This window comes from Macaca fascicularis, chromosome X, assembly GCF_037993035.2.
Source record: "Macaca fascicularis isolate 582-1 chromosome X, T2T-MFA8v1.1".
In the NCBI taxonomy this organism is placed as follows: Eukaryota; Metazoa; Chordata; class Mammalia; order Primates; family Cercopithecidae; genus Macaca; species Macaca fascicularis.
In genome coordinates, this window is record NC_088395.1 from 154,036,036 (window position 1) to 154,058,624 (window position 22,589).

Genomic DNA, 22,589 nt, shown 5'->3' on the forward strand with positions numbered 1-22,589 from the left:
ATAAGGCACACAGCATTTTGTCTAACACTCAAAGCTTCTACTAAAGTGTAATAATCTATTGAATATGATATTCACTAGTCACTCTTCACATCCAGCACTGCCCAAAACAACTTTTTGCCATGATGAAAACCCTCCAGCCGGGCGCGGTGACTAATGCCTGTAATCCCAGCACTTTGGGAGGCTGAGGTGGGCAGATGACCAGAGGTTAGGAGTTTGAGACCAGCCTGGCCAACATGGTGAAACCTTATCTCTACTAAAAATACAAAAATTGACCAGGCATGGTGGCGCACTCCTGTAATCCCAGGTATTTGAGAAGTTGAGGGAGGAGAATGGCGTGAACCAGGAAGGTGGAGCTTGCAGTGAGCTGAGATCGCCCCACTGTACTCCAGCCTAGGAGACAGCAAGACTATGTCTCAAAAAAAAAAAAAAAAAAAAAAAAAAAAGAAATAAAAAAAAAATCATATTGCCAGTGTCCAGGATGGCAGCCATGAGCCACATGCGGCTATTGAGCACTTGTTAATGTGACTATTGTGATTGAGGAACTCTTTTCTTAATTTCATTTAATTTTAAGTAATTGAAACTTGCACTTAAATAGCCACATTTGGCTAGCAGCTGCTGTCGTGAGCGCTGTAATGACGAACTGTAGTGACCGGACACTACAATGTGCACTCTAGGAATGAGGAAGAATGGAGTCAGAATCCGAGTTATTCCTTTTTGTTGATCTATGACAAGCAGTCATGCCACTGGTCCAGGCCTGAAGCCCCGTTCACTTGTTCCACAAGCATTTAGCAAGCACCTACGTGCCAGGCTTTCAGTGGGAGTGTGAGGGTGCACCAACCACTGGCCACGTGGTTGTAAGGGTCTGGGCCTGTGGAATGAAGCAGAAGACGTCATCATGAAGGAATCAGTTTCAGCCCCGCGAGAGTTGGCACATGCCACGCGAGGGTCACTGCCCCATTGGCTTCTGAGTCACGGACTGCCCCGGAAGCTTTTGGGTCACGGACTGCCCCGGAAGCTTCTGGGTCAGGGACTGCCCCAGAAGCTTCTGGGTCACGGACAGTTGGGCAGTGAGGCGGCGTCTCAGCGAGGCGGCACCCGGAGCCATGCCTTCAGATAGGAGGCAAGCGAAGGGGAGGAATAGGTCAAGTCGCCATGCCATGCGTGTGGCTCACTTACAGCTGGCAACTTATGAGGTGGCGGCAACTGGGTCGAATCCCGAGAGCAGCCATCCCGGGTACGAGGCCACCATGGCTGACAGGCCTCAGCCAGGATGGCGGGAATCTCTAAAGATGTGGGTCAGCAAACCCTGCGGGATGCTCATACTCTCCATCTGGATCCTGCTGTTGGTGTGCTACTACCTGTGCTCTGGTGAGTGCTGGCTCAGGCCAGGCGGGGAAATGCTGGGGGAGCGGTAGGGAGAGGGGGCGGGGTGTGGCGATGCACCGGCACCAACTGTAGGCCTTCCTGCCCCTTCCTGTCCTCTCTCCTCCCCAAGGCCTTTATGGCCCCATCTTCAGCAGTCCTTACAAAGTCCTGCCCTCTCTCACCTGGCCGCAGGAAGTCTTTCCCGCCTAAACTCACTTCTAAAAGACTTTCCCTCCCCGACTTCCCCTGACAAAAGCCTTTCCTTCCTCACACTTCCCACCACAAAATACTAACCTTCTTTGTCACCGCTTTTTAAAAGTTGAGGACCAGGCTAGGTGGCTCACACCTGTAATCCCAGCACTTCAGGAGGCCGAGGCAGGCGGATCACTTGAGGTCGGGAGTCCAAGAGCAGCCTGGCCAACATGGTGAAACCGCCATCTCTACTAAAAATAAAAAAATTAGCCGGGCATGGTGGCACACGCCTGTAATCCCAGCTACTCGGGAGGCTGAGGCAGGAGAATCGCTTGAATTCGGGAGGCGGAGGTTGCAATGAGCCGACATGGTGCCACTGCACTCCAGCCTGGTGAGAGAGCTAGACTCCCTCTAAAAAAAAAAAAATAGGGCCGGGCGCAGTGACTCGCGCCTGTAATCCCAACATTTTGGGAGGCCGAGGCGGGCGGATTGCCTGAGCTCAGGAATTCAAGACCAGCCTGGGCAACAAGGTGAAGCCCCGTCTCTACTAAAATGCAAAAAAATTACCTGGTCGTGGTGGCATGCACCTGTAGTTGCAGCTACTTGGGAGGCTGAGACAGGAGAATTGCTTGAACCTGGGAGGCCGAGGTTGCAGTGAGCTGAGATTGCACCACTGCACTCCAGCCTTGGTGACAGAGACTCAGTCTCAAAAAAAAAGAAAAAGGCCAGGTGCCATGGCTCATGCCTGTAATCCCAGCACGTTGGGAGGCCGAGGGGGGCGGATCACAAGGTCAGGAGATTGAGACCATCCTGGTTAACACTGTGAAACCCCGTCCGTACTAAAAATACAAAAAAATTAGCCGGGTGTGGTGGCAGGCGCCTGTAGTCCCAGCTACTCCGGAGGCTGAGGCAGGAGAAAGGCATGGACCCGGGAGGCGGAGCTTGCAGTGAGCCGAGATCACACCACTGCACTCCAGCCTGGGTGACAGAGCAAGACTCCGTCTCAAAATAATAATAATAATAATAATAATAATAATAATAATAATAAAATTGAGGTGAAATTCACATAACATAAAATTAACTACTTTATAGTGAAAATTAAAGGAATTTAATTCATTTAAATGTTGTGCAACCATCACCTCATGTAGTTCTAAAATATTTTAACCACCCCAAATTAAAACCCACACCCATGAACCAGTTACTTCCAATTCCCCAATCCATAAGGCTACTTCCTTCCTTTTTATGGCTGATTCGTATTCCATTGTAGGGGTATACTATATTTTTATCTAGTTTTTGAAATTTACCGAATTTGGGTTGTTTCCACTTTGGGCCTATTATGAACAATACTGCTATGAGCATTTGTGTACAAGTTCTTGTGTAGACGTGTTTTGAGTTCTCTAGGAGTAGAATTGCTGGATCGTATGGGAACTCCGTTGATCTTTTTGAGGAAGTCCCACACTGTTTTACAAAGTGGTTGAACCGTTTTACATCTCCATTAACAATGTTTGAAGGCTTCAATTTCACCAATATATGTTATCTGTCCCGCTTGTTATAAATTATAGCCATCATAGTGGGAGTGAAATAGTATCTCATTATGGTTTTGATTTATATTTTCCTAATGCCTAATGACTTTGAACATGTTTTTATATGCCTGCTGGCCTTTTGTACATCTTTGGAGAAATGTCTTTTCAAATCATTTGACCATTTTTAATTGGATTGTTTGTGGTTTTGCTGTTGAGCTTTAATAATTCTTTATATATTCTGGATACTGAATCCTTATCAGATACCTGATTTGCAAATGTTTCCTCCCATTCTGTGGGTAGTCTTTTCACTTTCTTGATAATGTCCTTTGATGTAAAAATGTTTTTAATTTTGAGAAAGCTCAGTTTATCTATTTTGTCTTTGGTTGCTTGTGTTTTGGAGTCATATCTAATAATCCATTGTCAAATCCAAGGTCATGACGATTACTCCCATGTTTACTTTTAAGAGTTTTATGATTTTAACTCTTATATTCAGATTGTTGATCCATTTTGAGTTGATTTTTGCATATGGTGTATGTTAAGGGTCCAACTTCATTCTTTTGCATGTGGATAACCACTTGTCCCAGCACCACTTGTTGAAGAGACGATTTGTTCCTCAATTGAGTGCTCTTGGCAGCTTTCTCAAAAATCAGTTGATTATGGATTTATAGATTTAGTTCTGGACTCTCAATTTTATTCTGGTCTATGTATCTATCTCTATGCTGGTACCACATTCTTTTGATTACTGTAGCTTTATAGCAAGTTTAGAAATTGGAATGTGTGAGTCCATCATTTTCGTACTTCTTTATCCATATTGTTTTGTGTATTCATGGCCACTAACAACTCTATATAAATTTGAGAGTCAGCTTTTCCATTTCTGCGAAAAGGCCATTGGAATGTTGATAGAGTTGGCATTGAATCTGTAGATCACTTTGGAAGTACTGCCATCTTAACAATATTAAGTATTCCAATCTGTGACCACAAAATGTCTTTACATTTATTAATGCCTTCTTTAATTTATTTCGGTAATGTTTTGTAATTTTCAGTTTACAAGTCTTTAACTTCCTTGGTTACATTTATTTTTAGATATTTTATTCTTTTGTATGCTATTGCAAATGGAATGGTTTCCTTTTTCTTTTCAACTTGTACATTGGTGGTGTATAGAAACACGGCTGATTTTTACCTGTTTGTCTCGTACCTGTAAAGTTACGAAATTCATTTATTAGCTCTAGTAAGTTTTTTGTGGACTTTTTGGATATTCTAGATATAGAATCATGTTATCTGTAAATAGAGAGAGTTTTACTTTTTACTTTCCGATTTTCGTGCCATTTATTTCTTCTTATTGCTTAATTGCTCTTGCTAAAACTTCCAGCACAATATTGAATAGCAGTGATGAAAGCAGGCATCCATGTTTTAGAGGAAGCTTTCGGTTTTTCAACATTGGTTATAATGTTAGCTGTTCATCAGCTCTTCATCGTGTTAAGTAAGATTCATTCTGTTCCTCGATTGCTGAGTGATTTTATTATGACAGGGTTTTAGATTTTGTCAGATGCGTTTTTTGTATCAATTGAGATATGAAATTGTTTCCCTTTGTGTATTATGTTGACTGATTTTCTTACGTTGAACCATCTTTAGATTAGTGGGATGAACTCCACTTTACAGTCGTTGCGTATAATCCTTGTAATATGCTGTTGCATTTGGTTTGCTAGTATTTTGCAGGATAATTTTGTATCTATATTCATAAGCGATATTGGTCTGCAGTTTTCTTGTGGTGTCTTTTTCTGCCCTTGGGATCAGGTTACTACTGAACTCCTAGAATGAGTTAAGAAGTATTGTTGCTGAAGATTTTGAGAAAGATTGATGTTAATTCTTCTTTAAAAATTTGGTAGAAATTACCAGTGAAGCCATCTGTTCCTAGACCTTTTTTTTGTTGAAACATTTTATTTTTATTGTTTTATTTTTTTATTTTTTACTTTAAAAAAGTTCTGGGATACATGTGCAGAACGTGCAGGTTTGTTACATAGACATACATGTGCCATGGTGGTTTGCTGCAACTATCAACCTGTCAACTAGGTTTTAAGCGGTATTTGTCAGAACGCTCTCCCTCCCCTTTCCCCCCACCCCCCGACAGGCACTGGTGTGTGATGCTCCCCTCCCTGTGTCCATGTCTTCTCATTGTTCAACTCCCACTTAAGAGTGAGGACATGCAGTGTTTAGTTTTCTGTCCCTGTGTTAGTTTGCTGAGGATGATCATTCCCAACCTCATCCATGTCTCTGAAAAGGACATGAACTCATTCTTTTTTATGGTTGCATAGTATTCCATGGTGTCTATGTGCCACATTTTCTTTATCCAGTCTATCATTGATGGGCATTTGGGTTGGTTCCAAGTCTTTGCTATTGTAAATAGTGCTGCAATAAGCATACATGTGCATGTGTCTTCATAGTAGAATGACTTATAAACCTTTGGGTATATACCCAGTAATGAGATTGCTGGGTCAAATGGTATTTCTGGTTCTAGATCCTTGAGGAATTGCCACACTGTCTTCCACATGGTTGGACTAATTTATACTCCCACCAACAGTGTAAAAGTGTTTCTGTTTCTTCACGTCCTCACCAGCATCTGTTGTTTCCATACTTTGTAATGATTGCCATTCTAACTGGCGTGAGATGGTATCTCATTGTGGTTTTTATTTGCATTCTCTAGTGACCAGTGATGTTGAGCTTTTTTTTCATATATTTGTTGGCCTCATAAATGTCTTCTTTTGAGAAGTGTCTGTTCATGTCCTTCACCCACATTTAGTGGGGTTGTTTATTTATTTCTTATAAATTTGTTTAACCTCCTTGTAGATTCTGGTTATTAGACCTTTGTCAGATGGATAGATTGCAAAAATTTTATCCCATTCTGTGGGTTGCCTCTTCACTCTGATGATAGTTTCTTTTGCTGAGCAGAAGCTCTTTACTTTAATTAGATCCCATTTCTCAACTTTGGCTTTTGTTGCCATTGCTTTTGGTGTTTTCATCATGAAGTCTTTGCCCATGCCTATGTCCTGAATAGTATTGCCTACGTGTTCTTCTAGGGTTTTGATGGTTTTAAGTCTTTAATCCATCTTGAGTTAACTTTTGTATAAGGTGTAAGGAAGGGGTCCAGTTTCTGTTTCCTGCATATGGCTAGCCAGTTTTCCCAACACCATTTATTAAATAGAGAATCCTTTCCCCATTGCTTGTTTGTCAATGATCAGATGGTTGTAGATGTTGGGTGTTATTTCTGAGGCCTCTGCTCTGTTCCATTGGTCTATATATCTGTTTTGGTACCAGTACTATGCTGTTTTGGTTACTGTAGTCTTGTAGTATAGTTTGAAGTCAGGTAGTGTGATGCCTCCAGCTTTGTTCTTTTTGCTTAGGATTGTCTTGGCTACACAGGCTCTTTTTTGGTTCCACATGAAATTTAAAGTAGTATTTTCTAGTTCTGTGAAGAAAGCCAATGGTATCTTGATGGGAGTACCATTGAATCTATAAACTACTTTGGGCAGTATGGCCATTTTCATGATACTGATTCTTCCTATCCATGAGCATGGAATTTCTTTTTCCATTTGTTTGTGTCATCTCTTATTTCCTTGAGCAATGGTTTGTAGTTCTCCTTGAAGAGGTCCTTCATGTTCCTTGTAAGTTGTATTCCTAAATATTTTATTTTCTTTGCAGCAATTGTGAATTGGAGTTCACTCATGATTTGGCTCTCTGCTTGTTTATTATTGGTGTATAGGAATGCATGTTATTTTTGCTCATTGATTTTGTATCCTGAGACTTTGCTGAAGTTGTTTATCAGCTTAAGGAGTTTTGGGGCTGAGATGATGGGGTTTTCTAAATATATACAATCATGTGGTCTGCAAACAGAGACAATTTGACTTCCTCTCTTCCTATTTGAATACCCTTTATTTCTTTCTCTGGCATGATTGCTTTGGCCAGAACTTCCAATACTATGTTGAATAGGAGTGGCGAGAAAGGGCATCCTTGTGCCCTTGTGCCGGTTTTCAAAGGGAATGCTTCCAGCTATTGTCCATTCAGTATGATGTTGGCTATGGGTTTGTCATAAATAGCTCTTATTATTTTGTGGTGCTGAGAAGAATGTATATTCTGTTGATTTGGGGTAGAGTCTTCTATAGATGTCTGTTAGGTCTGCTTGGTCCAGAGCTGAGTTCAAGTCTTGAATATCCTTGTTAATGTTCTGTCTCATTGTTCTGTCTAATATTGACAGTGGGTTATTAAAGTCTCCCACTATTATTGTGTGAGAATCTGTCTTTTTGTAGGTCTCTAAGAATTTGTTTTATGAATCTGGGTGCTCCTGTATTGGGTGCATATGTATTTAGGAAAGTTAGCTCTTCTTTTTGCATTGATTGATCCCCTTTACCATTATGTAATGCCCTTCTTTGTCTTTTTTGTTTATATTTGTTTTATCAGAGACTAGGATTCCAACCCCTGCTTTTTTATTTTTTATTTATTTATTTATTTATTTTTTGCTTTCCATTTGCTTGGTAAAATTTCTCCATCCCTTTATTTTGAGACTGTGTATGTCTTTGCATGTGAGATGGGTCTCCTGAATACAGGACATCAGTGGATCTTGGCTCCGTCCAATTTGCCAGTCTGTGTATTTTAATTGGGACATTTAGCCCATTTACATTTAAGGTTAATATTGTTATGTGTGAATGTGATCCTGTCATCATGATGCTAGCTGTTTATTTTGCACATTAGTTGATGCAGTTTCTTCATAGTTTAATTGGTCTTTATATTTTGGCGTGTTTTTGCAGTGGCTGGTACTGGTTTTTCTTTTCCATAGTTAGTGCTTCCTTCAGGTACTCTTGTAAGGCAGGCCTGGTGGTGACAAAAATCCCTTAGCATTTGCATGTCTGTAAGTATTTTATTTCTCCTTCGCTTATGAAGCTTAGTTTGGCTGGATATGAAATTCTGGGTTGAAAATTTTTTTCTTTAAGAATGTTAAATATTGGCCCCCACTCTATTCTGCTTCTAGGGTTTCTGCAGAGAGACCTGCTGTTAGTCTGATGGGCTTCCCTTTGTAGGTAACCTGACCTTTCTGTCTCGCTGCCCTTAACATTTTTTTACATTTTTTCCTTCATTTTAACCTTGGTGAATCTGATGATTATGTGTCTTGGGGTTGCTCTTCTCGAGGAGTATCTTTGTGGTGTCCTCTCTATTTTCTGAATTTGAATGTTGGCCTGTCTTGCTAGGTTGGGGAAAGTTCTCCTGGATAATATCCTCAAGTGTTTTCCAACTTTGTTCCATTCTCCCTGTCACTTTCAAGGATCCCAATCAAACGTAGGTTTTGTCTTTTCACATAGTCCCATATTTCTTGGAGGCTTTGTTCATTCCTTTTCAATCTTTTTTCTCTAATCTTGTCTTCATGCCATATTTCATTAAGTTGATCTTCAATCTCTGATATCCTTTCTTCTTCTTGATTGATTTGGCTATTGATACTTGTGTATGCTTCACGAAGTTCTCGTGTTGTGTTTTTGAGCTCCATCAGTTCATGTACGTTCTTCTCTAAACTCTTTATTCTAGTTAGCAGTTCCTGTAACCTTTTGTCAAGGTTCTTAGCTTCTTTACATTAGGTTAGAACATGCTCCTTTAGCTCAGAGGAGTTTGTTATTACCCACCTTCTGAAGCCTACTTCTGTCAATTCATCAAACTCATTCTCTGTCCAGTTTTGTGCCCTTGCCAGAGAGGAGTTGTGATCATTTGGAGGTGAAGAGGCATTCTGGTTTTTGGAATTTTCAGCATTTTTGCACTGTTTTTTTTCTCATCTTTGTTGATTTATCTACCTTTGATCTTTGAGACTGAAGACCTTTGGATGGGATTTCTGTGTGGGTGTTCTTTTTGCTGATGTTGATGTTACTGCTTCCGGTTTGTTAGTTTTTCTTCTAATAGTCAGGCCCCACTGCTGCAGGTCTGCTGTAGTTTGCTGGAGGTTCACCCCAGACCCTGTTTTCCTGGGTATCACCTGTGGAGGCTGCAGAACAGCAAAGATTGCTTTCTGCTCCTTCCTCTGGAAGCTTTGTCTCAGAGGGGCACCAGCCTGATGCCAGCCAGAGCTCTCTCCTGTGTGAGGCACCTCTCAACCCCTGTTGGGAGGCCTCTCCCAGTCAGGAGCCACAGGGATCAGGGACCCACTTGAGGATGCAGTCTGTCCCTTAGCAGAGCTCGAGTGCTGTGCTTGTAGAATCCTCCTTGTCAGGGTCCACTGCTCTCTTCAGAGGCGGCAGGTAGGAACGTTTAAGTCTGCTGAAGCTGCGCCAACAGCTGCCCCTTTCCTCGGGTGCTCTGTCCCAGCGAGATGGGAGTTGTATCTATAAGCCCCTGACTGGGGTTGCTGCCTTTCTTGCAGAGATGCCCTGCTCAGTGAAGAGCAATCTAGAGAGGCTGTCTGGCCACAGCTGCTTTGCCGCACTATTTTGAGTTCCACCCAGTCCTTAGCACAGTCAGGGGAAAGCTGCCTACTCAAGCCTCAGTAATGGTGGATGCCCCTCCCCACACCAAGCTCAATCGTCCCAGGTTGATTTCAGACTGCTGTGCTGGCAGGGAGAATTTCAAGTCAGTCTTTCTTAGCTTGCTGGGTTCTGTGGGAGTTGGACCCACTGGCTTGGCTCCCTGGCTTTAGTCCCCTTTCCAGGGGAGTGAAAGGTTCTGTCTCACTGGGGTTCCAAGTGCCACTGGGCTAAGGAAAAAAAAAAAAACAAAACTCCTGCAGCTAGCTCCATGTCTGTCTGAACAGCTGCCAGTTTTGTGCTTGAAACCCAGGACCCTGGTGGTGTAGGCACATGAGGGAATCTCCTGGTCTGCGGACTGCAAAAACCATAGGAAAAGCATAGTATCTGGGCCAGATAGCACAGTCCATCATAACTTCACTTGGCTGGAAAAGGGAGGCCTCCGCTCCTTGCACTTCCCAGGTAAGGCAACACCCCACTCTGCTTCTACTCACCCTCCATGGGCTTCACCCACTGCCTAACCAGTCCCAATGAGATGAACAGTGTACCTCAATTGGAAATGCAGAAATCCCCCACCTTCTGCATTGGTCTTGCTGGGAGCTGCAGACCAGAGCTGTTCCTTTTCAACCATCTTGCCAGCAGATGCCCCTGTTTTTGCATTTTTATATTGATATATCATAGTTGTATGTATTTTTGGAGTACACGTGATATTTTAATATGTATACACAATGTGTAGTGATCAAATCCAGGTAATTGAGATATCCGTTACCTCAAAAATTTATCTTTGTGTTGGGAACATTCCAATTCTTTTCTTCTAGCTACTTTGAAATATAAAACAAATTATTGTTAACTATAATTTCTCTATTGCAAGGGAGATTTCGTTTAGTGTTGCAATCTCTTTACTTTTTATAAGTATTCTTTGAAAAGTCTTCCCTCCTTAACCTCCCTTCACAAAGTACTACCTTTTCGTTCCCTCTTTTCAGAAATGACTTTCTCTCATAGATGGCTTTCCTCCCTCATCTCTCCCAAGGTCTTCTTTTCAGTATCTCCATCACATGGGACTAACCTTCTTCACCGCACCACTCAAAGTACTAACCTCCATCATCTCCTCTCTTAAAACTTTTCTACCCCTAACCTCACTTGCTAACCTCCCGTACTTCACTACACAAATTTCCTCAGTCACTTCCCTTCACAAAAGTCTTTCCTTGCTCATTTCCCCTCACGAAAGCCTTTCTTTACTCACCTTCCATCACAGAGTCCTACCCTCCTGCATGTTCACTCACAAATGCCTTCCTTTATCTCCCTCTAAAGGCTTCTTATCACAATTCTTCTGACAAAGTGCTTCCTTTTCTCACCTCAGTCATGAAGGCCTTTAATTCCTCAACTCTCCACTAAAATTCCTTGTCTTCCTTCACAAAGACCTTCCTCCCTCATCTCTTCTCACAAGGGCCTTTCTTCTCTCACCTCCCTCATGAAATTATAACCCCCTTCATCTCCTCTTCATAGTCCTTTCTTCTCTCACCAGTACATTCCCTGTCTCACCTTTGCTTATATAGTTCTAACCTCCCTTATCTCTCCTCACAAAGGTATACCCTCCTTCTTCTCCTCTACCAAAATCTTCTTTCCATGCTCTCCCCTAACAAAATTCTAACCCCTTTCGCCTCCCATCACAAAGACCTTACCTTCTTTTATGGTTGCCTTTCCTGCTTTCTTTACCCTCACAGTTGACTTCCCTCCCTGCTCAAAGGCCTTCTTCCCTCAAGTCCCCTCACAAAACCCTAACTTCCTCATCTCCTTTCCCAAAAAACGTCCCTCCTTCACTTATCACTAAGGCCTTCCCTTTTTTACCCTCACAAATGCCTTCCCTCCTTCATCACCATTCCAAAAGTTTTTCTTGTCCTTCAGTCAAGGTCCTTTCATTTCTCACCTCCCCACAATGACTTTCCTTTGCCCACTTCACAGGCCTTCTCTCAAAAGCTTTTCATTCCTTATCTCACAGAGCCCTTTTCTCCTCTCTCTTAAAGTCTTCAGTCCCTTACTTCCCTTCTTTTACCTTATATCATCCTCTCCCTCTCTAAGCTACCTTCACTAAGGCCTTGCCTCTCTCCCTCAAATTCCTTCCCCTATCTCTTTATTTACCCTCCTCCGGGCCTTTACTCACTCCCCTTCAGAAGCCTACTTTCAGCTCTCCAAAAGTTCTTCTCCTCACTCAGGTTTTCCTTCCTTTACCATCCAAAGGCACTTTCCAATTCTTCCCCAAAAGCCTCCTTTTCTTCCTTCTACTTAATGATCTTTCTGCCTCATGTGCCTCTCTCAAAGTCTTTCCCTCCTCCTCCAGATTCTCCCAACCTGAACTGCTTTTCCTTTTCCTACACCCTTCTTTCCTTCCATAACCTTCCTAAGTCTCAGATGGTTTTCTCAAAACAGCTTTCTCTGTATTACCCACAATAGCATGCCTTTTCTCCCAACCCCCTCACAAATGTATTTCATGTTCTCATCTGCACAAAGGCCTTAGATTTCCCACAGTCTCCTGCCTTTGAGCTCCAGACCCAAGCCCAAAGACTTCAGCATCCCCACATCTAATCTCAATGGCTTCTTTCTCCATGCTCTCCCTAGAGGTTTTCCATATTCTCAACCAAGGTCCACCCACAGTCAAAGAGGGAGGTAAAGATTGGGCAATGGCATCACAACTAAAAAGAATGGAGACTTCTATACACTATGTCACAACTACATGGGTTTATAGGTTTTTGTGAGGAATGAAATTCGAAGTTAAATAAAATATATGCTGTGTCTTATCAATTATTTGAAATAAGTTAGAAAATATGATTTCTGTTCTTTGAAAAAATGTTAAGATATTTTTAATGATCATTTACAAATCATAGTATTACCACAAATTATTCAGGTTTATTTCTACTATTTATCTAAAACACCAAAGTAATTCTGAATTACTGAATTTGTAATAGTACAATACTAAAAGTCTTCTTATCCTCTAAAAAAGTAAGCTGAAAAACAAAACTATAAATTGTATATTTTTTCTTAGTCAGTGAGTTCTTCATTTTCTATTTCTATTTTGAGTAGAACTCCCACAACAAAAAAGAATACTGTCTAATTCAGTGTGATTTCTTTATTTCCAGGAGTACTTTTTCCATTATAGGTCTAACATGTTTTCTCCTAAAATAATCCATGATTCATTCTTTATATTGTTAGATTTCCCAGATTCTCAGGAGGTAATATGTGACTGTATGAATTAAATTTAATTTGCATTTAAAATTATTTCACTTAATTAACATAACAAAATGCACTGTGTTATGGGGTGAATCGTGTCCCCTCACCAAAAACAGTTGCAATTTTAACCCCAATACCTTATTTGTGATCTTATTTGGAGATAAGGTCTTCATAGAGATAATCAAGTTAAAATGAGGTCATCTGGAGTGTATTTTAATTCACTATGAATGGTGTCCTTATAAAAAAGGGGAAACTTGGACACAGAGACAGACACCTATACAGGAAAGACTATTTCAATCTGCAAGCCAAGGAGAGGACTTTCCTCACAATCCTCAGAAGGAAACAGCCCTACTAACACCTTGATTTTGGACTTCTAGCCTCCAGAGGTGTGAAACAATAAATTTCTGTTTTAAGTCACCCAGTTTATGGTATGTTGTTACAACAGCCCTAGAAAACTAATATACATCAGAAGGTAAAATAATTGTCCATGGTCCTGTAGAATTATGGCGAAAGCAAAACATATGGTTCTGACATTAAAATTCCCTTTTTCGTTTCTAGACAGACCCCAGTGAGTTCTCTTACATTTAATGCTACTGAGAGGAATCGAAGTTGAGTTACCTGAGGTAACTCTGGGATATCCCTCCAGTTTGTATTGTCATTTGCATTCCCAAGCCACATTGCCTTTCCGGTTATATTTATGCAAAAGACATACAGACCAGTGGCATACAGGATGAGGAGAGAAGCAAATTGGGGACTGGGAGTTTGATCCCACCAATTATCTGTAACCTATTCAGTCAGTCCTAACTGCTCATCCTTTTTAGGGAAATTTAAAAAACGAGAAATAAAGATGGACCAGTAAGTAATATTTTCAAATTGCCTTAGCTCCATGGACAAATCCCAGTAACTAGTTTCTGTATCATTTTATTAGAATACCTTATTTATCTAATATCCTTGCGGAGTGAATGAGGCATTACACATAGAAAGTCTGGCTGCCTGCCATGTACCTAATTGAGCACAAGGCTAACTTTTGCTTTAACCCCGTGTACATGTGGTGTAGTTGGAGGAGCCCTAAGCTAGGAATCAGGAGATCTAGGTTGCCCTGATTGTTCACATTAACTTGCTGTGTGACCTTTGATGAGTCATTTTACTTCTTCAGGCTGTAGCTATCTTGTTGAAAAAATGAAGAAATTTCACTAGGTAAGCATTTCTTCTGTTAACTCCTTTCAAGCTAGGAGCCCTAAGCTAGGAATTAGGAGATCTAGGTTGCCCTGATTGTTCACACTAACTTGCTGTGGACCTTTGATGAGTCATTTTACCTCTTTAGGCTTCAGTTATCTTGTCGAAAAAATGAAGAAATTTCACTAAGTGGGCATTTCTCCTTTCAGTCAGAATGCTTGGTTATCTTGATGATACCAGTCATTCATAATTCCCTTTAGGCTACGTTACTTTTTTACATTAATATATTTATTTAAAAAGGGAACTGTACCATAGTTATAAATGGAAAGTTGACCATATTTGCTATTAATAACATTATTAATAAAAATAAATATCCTTAAAACAAAGTAATGATATTAAATTTAAAATTGTAAGCAATAAAAATAAACAATGAAAGTCACGTAACAAACTATTTGTTTTGCATTGTATTAAACACTTCACATGTGACATCATTTAATCCTTATAACACTTCAAAATAAATATCACCATTTTGCAGATGAGTAAACTGAGGCAACGAGAAGTTTACTGACATGCTCAAGTTCACCAGCTAGTATGTGGCAGAGCCAGGATGCAAACTCAGGTCTGTTTGAGGCCAACACCCAGAAAGACAGTGGCATAGGTAGACCCTGAACTTGAAGCCCCAGTAAAATCCTTTAGATACTGATACAGTTAGCCACTGCTCTTTCTGTCTCCCCACCCTGTCATTCAGTTTCTCATCTATTAGACCTCACACCAGAGTGGGCGGGTGGGGCGGGAGGGGCAACATAATTTGTAAAATGAAAATACAAGATCTCTCATTCAAAATTTATGGATTTCAAAATGGTGATAGCAAAACATTAAACCAAGCATGGAGCTCCCCAAGTGTGGGGCCCTGTTTGACTGCACAAGTCACATATAGATGAAACTCTCTGTCTGCACTGAGTCTGGTGTTTCTTTTCTGTTGAAATGTAGTTAGATTTTTAGTCTTTCATTTGTAACAGGGAAATTTAAAAATAAAAATTCTTTGTGACAAGGAAACGTAATTGGTTCTTTACTATTTTCTACTACCAATTTAAAAGGCTGACTCCTAATCTTTTATTTGCTGAACATGCTAATGAGTGTAAAGATGCAAATTAGAGGCCAAGAGGATGAAATTATTCTTCATATGAAAAAAAATGGAGGAGGGGAAAAAGGCCGGAGGCTGTTTGGGTAGAGAGGAAGACCTGAGAAAAAGGCTTGTGTGCTGGCTGATGGGAGACTTTGGAGAGAGTTAAAGAGGAAAAGGAGACAATCGTCCCAGGGAAGAAAGAACAGGGATGAAAGTTTATAAAGCCTAAGCAAAAAGAATAAAGCTGGAGGCATCACACTACCTGACTTCAAACTATACTACAAGGCTCCAGTAACCAAAACAACGTGGTACTGGTACCAAAACAGACATATAGACCAATGGAACAGAGCAGAGGCCTCAGAAGTAATGCCACACATCTACAACCATCTGATCTTTGACAAACCTGTCAAAAACAAGCAATGGAGAAAGGATTCCTATTTAATAAATAGTGCTGGAAAAACTGGGTAGCCATATGCAGGAAACAGAAACTGGACACTTTCTTTACACCCTATACAAAAATTAACTCAAGATGGATTAAAGACTTAAATGTAAGACCTAAAACCATACAAACCCTAGAAGAAAACCTAGACAGTTCCATTCAGGACATAGGCATGAGCAGAGACTTCATGACTAAAACACCAAAAGCAATGGCAACAAAAGCCAAAATTGACAAATGGGATCTAATTACACTAAAGAGCTTCTGCTCAGCAAAAGAAACTCTCATCAGAGTGAACAGGCAACCTACAGAATGGGAGAAAATTTTTGCAATCTATCCATCTGACAAAAGGTTACTATCCAGAATCTACAAAGAACTTAAACAAATTTACAAGGAAAAAAAAAACCATCAAAAAGTGGGCAAAGGATATGAACAGACACTTCTCAAAAGGAGACATGTATGTGGCCAACAAACATATGAATAAAAGCTCATCATCACTGGTCATTAGAGAAATGCAAATAAAAACCACAATGAGATACCATCTCACGCCAGTTAGAATGGCAATCATTAAAATGTATGGAAACAACAGATGCTGGAGAGGATGTGGAGAAATAAGAACGCTTTTACACTGTTGGTGGGACTGTAAACTAGTTCAACCATTGTGGAAGACAGTGTGGCAATTCCTCAAGGATCTAGAACCAGCAATACCATTTGACCCAGCAATCTCATTACTGGGTATATACCCAAAGGATTATAAATCATTCTACTGTAAGGACACATGCACATGTATGTTTATTGCAGCACTATTTACAATAGCAAAGACTTGGAACCAACCCAAATGCACATCAATGATAGACTGGATAAAGAAAATGTGGCATATATACACCATGGAATACTATGCAGCCATAAAAAAAATGAGTTCATGTCCTTTTCAGGGACATGGATGAGGCTGGAAACCATCATTCTCAGTAAACTAACACAGGAACAGAAAACTAAACACTGCATGTTCTCACTCATAAGTAGGAGTTGAACAATGAGAACATATGGACACAGAGAGAGGAACATCACACACGAAAGCGTGTGATGTCAGGAGGTCAGGGGCTAGAGGAGGGATAGCATTAGGAGAATTACCTAATGTAGATGATGGGTTGATGGGTGCAGCAAACCACCATGGCCCGTGTATATCTATGTAACAAACCTGCACATTCTGCACATGTATCCCAGAACTCCAAGTATTAAAAAAAACAAAGTTTATAAAGATTTGCCATATGACAAGTCATGTCAGTCGTGTTTGATGTCATGGTAGGTTTGATATTTTACTCATATTTTTTTCTTCTACACTTTCAAATAAACTCATAGCAAACATTAATATATTCATAAATATTCATCTATATTCTACCTAAAATTCTTATGTACTACTAGTGATAGACTATGCTTTGAGACATACTGCTCAAGTTAGTTTAAAAATAATTGTCTTTCAGAGTATGGAAGAAATCAGAGGTGGAGGGCAGGGTATAATATATTCTAGACTTATGGTTGAGACTGCCACTGATGTTGCTTATCTGAGTTAAGATGTTTAATTGTCACTTTCATTTCAAATGCCCATTGTAATGACCGAAAGAGCTATAAAGGGTGAAAACCTGGAGAACCTAGAATGGTTCCATCTGTCATCTATATGCCAGAAACTTGGAGGGTTCTCTGAAAGATAAAAACATGACGGAGAGAAATCACAGCAACTTGTGTTTCATGTGAAGCCAACGGCAAGCCTGTCCAGCAGGGACTGGGGGCTAGGGCACTCTGAGTTGGGGACTCTAAGTTGAGGGATTAATATTCTACAGGAACTCCAGAGAACGCATAACTTGCTGAATATAACTTAGAATGGAGACTCGGGCCTCGGTGTGCTACTGTCAGCCAACACTTACTTCGGATGGTGTGCTGAATCAAGTGGCAACAAGGACAGCAAATTGACGAAGGGGGACACTGAGCAAACAAACAGAAATATGGAACAAAGGTCTTGTCAAGGTCTCTTCCATCTGTAGCTCCCTTCTCATGTCATGTGGGACAGGGTTCTCTGATCTGGCAAAGTGTGCCTAACAATATTAATCTCATTTCTTGTCCTTGTGCTGGAAGCACTCTCCCAGGCCCTTTGTTCAGCCAGCTACTTCTAGCCTTTTTTTTTTTCCCCACTTAATTATCATCTACTCAGAGAGACTGGCTCCCATTTAAAGTAGCCCTCTCCTTTATTCTGTATCAGTATCCACTTTCTTCATAGCACTGATTACAATTTGTAATTATTTAATTTGTTAGTTGACTTACTTTTTGTCTGTCTTCTCCACTGCATTGTAGTAAGCTCCATGAAGGCAGGTATCTTGTCTGACTTGTTCACTGATATATCCTCAAAGCATAGAATATAGTAGGTGTTCAGTAATGAGTAAGCATTAGTAGAAAACAAGCAGGAAAAAATGGATTATTTTTAATATTGCCAAGGTATAATATATAGTGAAGATAAAATTGTCATGATTGAATATGCATTGTCGGAGTATATGAAACAAATAGTTTTAGAAATTTAAGTAGAAATCATCAAAACCACAGTCATGGTGAGGTACTTTAATATTTATCTTTTAGTCCTTGACAAAAAAAATAAACATACAAAGCATTTGTATAATATAATTTAGCTTGATTTAACAGTTATAATAGAGTTCATTGTGAGAGTACACATTCAAATGTGTGTGTATGGAAGTTGCTCTCATTAAAATGAGAAAGATGATATTATCATTGATATAAAGGAGTTTTAAATATTACAGTGAGTAGTCTTAAGGGCAGCCAGAGAGAAAGGTCGGGTTACCCACAAAAGGAAGCCCATCAGACTAACAGTAGATCTCTCGGCAGAAACTCTACAAGCCAGAAGAGAGTGGGGGCCAATATTCAACATTCTTAAAGATAAGAATATTCAACCCAGAATTTCATATCCAGCCAAACTAAGTTTCATAAGTGAAGGAGAAATAAAATCCTTTACAGACAAGCAAATGCTTAGAGATTTTGTCACCACCAGGCCTGCCCTACAAGAGATCCCGAAGGAAGCACTAAACATGGAAAGGAACAACCGGTACCAGCCATTGCAAAAACATGCCAAAATGTAAAGACCATTGATGCTAGGAAGAAACTGCATCAACTAACGAGCAAAATACCCAGCTAATATCACAATGACAGGATCAAGTTCATACATAACAATATTAACCTTAAATGTAAATGGACTAAATGGTCCAATTAAAAGACACAGACTGGCAAATTGGATAAAGAGTCAAGACCCATCAGTTTGCTATATTCAGGAGACCCATCTCACATGCAGAGACACACATGGGCTCAAAATAAAAAGATGGAGGAAGATCTACCAAGCAAATGGAAAACAAAAATAGGCAGGGGTTGCAATCCTAGTCTCTGATAAAACAGACTTTAAACCAACAAAGACCAAAAGAGACAAAGAAGGCCATTACATAATGGTAAAGGGATCAATTCAACAAGAAGAGCTAACTATCCTAAATATATATGCACCCAATACAGGAGCACCCAGATTCATAGAGCAAGTCCTTAGAGACTTACAAAGAGACTTAGACTCCCATACAATAATAATGGGAGACTTTAACACCCCGCTGTCCATTAGACAGATCAACGAGACAAAAAGTTAACAAGGATATCTAGGAATTGAACTCAACTCTGCACCAAGAAGACCTAATAGACATCTACAGAACTCTCCACCCCAAATCAACAGAATATACATTCTTCTCAGCACCACATCACACTTATTCCAAAATTGACCACATAGTTGGAAGTAAAGCACTCCTCAGCAAATGTAAAAGAACAGAAATTATAACAAACTGTCTCTCAGATCACAGTGCAATCAAACTAGAACTCAGGACTAAGAAACTCAGTCAAAATCGCTGAACTACATGGAAACTGAACAACCTGCTCCTGAATGACTACTGGGTACATAACGAAATGAAGGCAGAAATCAAGATGTTATTTGAAACCAATGAGAACAAAGATACAACATACCAGAATCTCTGGGACACATTTAAAGCAGTGTGTAGTGGGAAATTGATAGCACTAAATGCCCACAAGAGAAAGCAGGGCAGATCTAAAATTGACAAATCCAAAGAACTAGAGAAGCAAGAGCAAACACATTCAAAAGCTAGCAGAAGGCAAGAAATAACTAAGATCAGAGCAGAACTGAAGGAAATAGAAACACAAAAAAACCTTCAAAAAATCAGTGAATCCAGGAGCTGTTTTTTTGAGACGATCAACAAAATTGATAGACCGCTAGCAAGACTAATAAAGAAGAAAAGAGAGAAGAATCAAATAGATGTAATAAAAAATGATAAAGGAGGTATCACCACCGACCCCAGAGAAATACAAACTGCCATCAGAGAATACTGTAAACACCTCTATGCAAATAAACTAGAAAATCTAGAAGAAATGGATAAATTCCATACTAATAATTGCTTTGTAAATAGATGATTTCCTAGCAAAATAAAAATAACAAAATTAACTGTGACCATGAAGTAAAAGATAAAGAACTACCCTTCTCCAAAAAATAAAGACTCAGACTTTTTCTGGATGAGTTTTCCCAAACCTTTAATGGATCAAATCATTCCTACATTGTTTCATCTGTTTTAGTCTAGAAAAAACAACAGGAAGCTTCCTAGGTTATTTTAAGAAGCAGGTATAACTCTCATGCCAAAATTTACAAATGTAGCACACAAAAGAAAACTAAAGACACACTTCACTTAGGAATGTAGGAATGTTGAATCATGAATCCTATATAAAACATTAGCACTTGTGGACTTTGCTCAGGAATGCAAGAATATTTTAATATTGGCAAATATATTAATAGTATTCAATAATTAATAGGCAGGGGGAAAGATCATCATGGCAGTAAATATTAAAAGGATTTGATAGAACCCCAGTTCTATCCCTGATTCAAAATGAAACAAAATAATAACAGAAAATTTGTAGAAAACTACAACTAGAGAAATACATCCTTAATTTAATAAAGGGTATCTATCTTACACCAGCAGCCAACATGATACTTAATTATGAAATACTAGCATATTCCCATTAAAGTCAGGAAAGATTCAAGAACGTCCATTGTTATGGTTGTTAATCAACATAGTTTAAACATTTCTAGGCAATGCAGTGAAAGAAGAAAAATAATTCAGCTGTTAATATTGTACAGAAAGGAGAAAAAGTCATCTATATTTAGTGATAATATGATTGTCTATCTGGAATGACACTGAAGAACAATGAGAACTAATGAGAGTTAACTAAGGTAGTAAAATACATGTATAAAAATCAATAGCTCTCTTACATACCATCAATCCACTAGAAAATGTGGTGAAATGGATTATATTCACAAAACAACAAAATATATATGATGCCTGGGAATAAATGTACTAAGAAAAGTGCAGAGCCTATCTGAATACAATGATAAACCTTATTCAGGGACATAAAAAGAGACTTGAATGGAGAAACAAAACTACTTAGGTGAAAAAATTTTGTAACATTATCAGTTCTCTCCAAATGAGTCCACATTTAATTGAATTCATGCCTAGCACACGGGACACACAATAAATGATTTTTGAATGAATGATAAATAAGTGAACATAATTACCATAAAATTTAGAAATTGTTTTTGGCTTGACAAAATGATTTTAAGGTTCATCTAAAAAATTCTCAGAGCTGAAAATAAAATTTGATAATAGAGACAATCAAAAGATTACCAGATCAGTTATTAAAACATAATGACATAAGATAGGCCAGGTGCTGTGGCTTATGGAGGCCAAGATAGGTGGATCACCTGGGATCAGGAGTTTGATACCAGCCTGGGAAACATGGTGAAATCCTGTCTCTACTAAAAATACAAAAATTAGTTGAGCATGTTGGCGCATGCCTGTAATCGCAGCTACTTGGGAGACCGAGGCACAAGAATCACTTGAACTAGGGAGGCGGAGGTTGCAGTGAGCTGAGGTTGCACCATTGCACTCCATCTTGGGCAACAGAGCGAGACTCTGTTTCAAAAAAAAAAATAATAAGAAAAGATAAAATAAACAATAACATTAGTATTGGCACATGAATAGATAGATTTGTGGAACAGAATAGAAAGTCAAGAAGCAGATCTATGATTATGTAAGGATTTAGAATATGATGACGTTATCATAAGTATAATAGAAAAGGATGGATTTAATAAAGGGCCTTAGGACTGCTGGAAAAATTGTATCCCTACTCCATAACACACTGCAAAAAATATACTCCAGGTGTATTAAATATTTAAATTTAAAAAGTACAACCATGAAAATGTTGTTAGTATTAGAGTATAGAATGCCTTTATAGAGGTAAAAATAATAAAGGAAGAGATTGATAGATTTAATTATATATAAAATTTTAAGTTTCTGAGCTTCCCAAACACCATAAAAAATGTAAGGATAACCAATTACCTTGAAAAAAATATTTTAAATATGTGGCAGATTAATAGTTAAGTTCTCTACTGTGCAACACAATGCGAAAGATGTAAGCTCACTGATTATGAAAGTTGCAAATTAAAACAAAGGATATTTTGTTTCATTTTGGCCATCAAATTGGCAAATAATAAAAAACAGAGAGGTTTGAGAAAACTAGCACTTGCCTGTACTACTGGTAGAAGTGTATTTTGGGGTAACTATGCTGGAGGGTAATTTGGACATATTCAAGCACCATGCCTTAAGAATTTATCTGAAGTAATTTTTCATGAATATTTGCAAATATATAAAGCTTCAACGATAATCATTGCAAGCTAATGATAATGTAATGATAATCATTGCAGTATTCTTTATAACATCAATAAATTTTAAACAACCTGAATGTCTTCTTATGGAGAAATTGCTAACTCAATTATAATAGAGCCATATAATAGAATTCTGTGACATTATTAAAGATAGTTTTGGGAAATATTTAATGCTATGGACAAATCTGTGTTATCCTCTTCTCTTATGTAGGAGGGAATTGTGTAAATAAGACTGAAA

General features: G+C 39.2%; 1 protein-coding gene across 2 annotated transcripts in view; it reads left to right on the top strand.

The window, feature by feature from the left end:
• Positions 1–1,064: 1,064 nt before the first annotated feature.
• FMR1NB (FMR1 neighbor) overlaps positions 1,065–22,589 on the top strand; it is a 47,223-nt gene continuing 25,698 nt past the window's right edge. For both annotated transcript variants that reach the window (XM_005594768.3, XM_074029148.1), the window contains exon 1: positions 1,065–1,368. In XM_005594768.3, the coding sequence (XP_005594825.1) occupies positions 1,104–1,368 (265 nt within the window). In that variant the 5' untranslated portion in view covers positions 1,065–1,103. The remainder of the gene's footprint in view (positions 1,369–22,589) is intronic.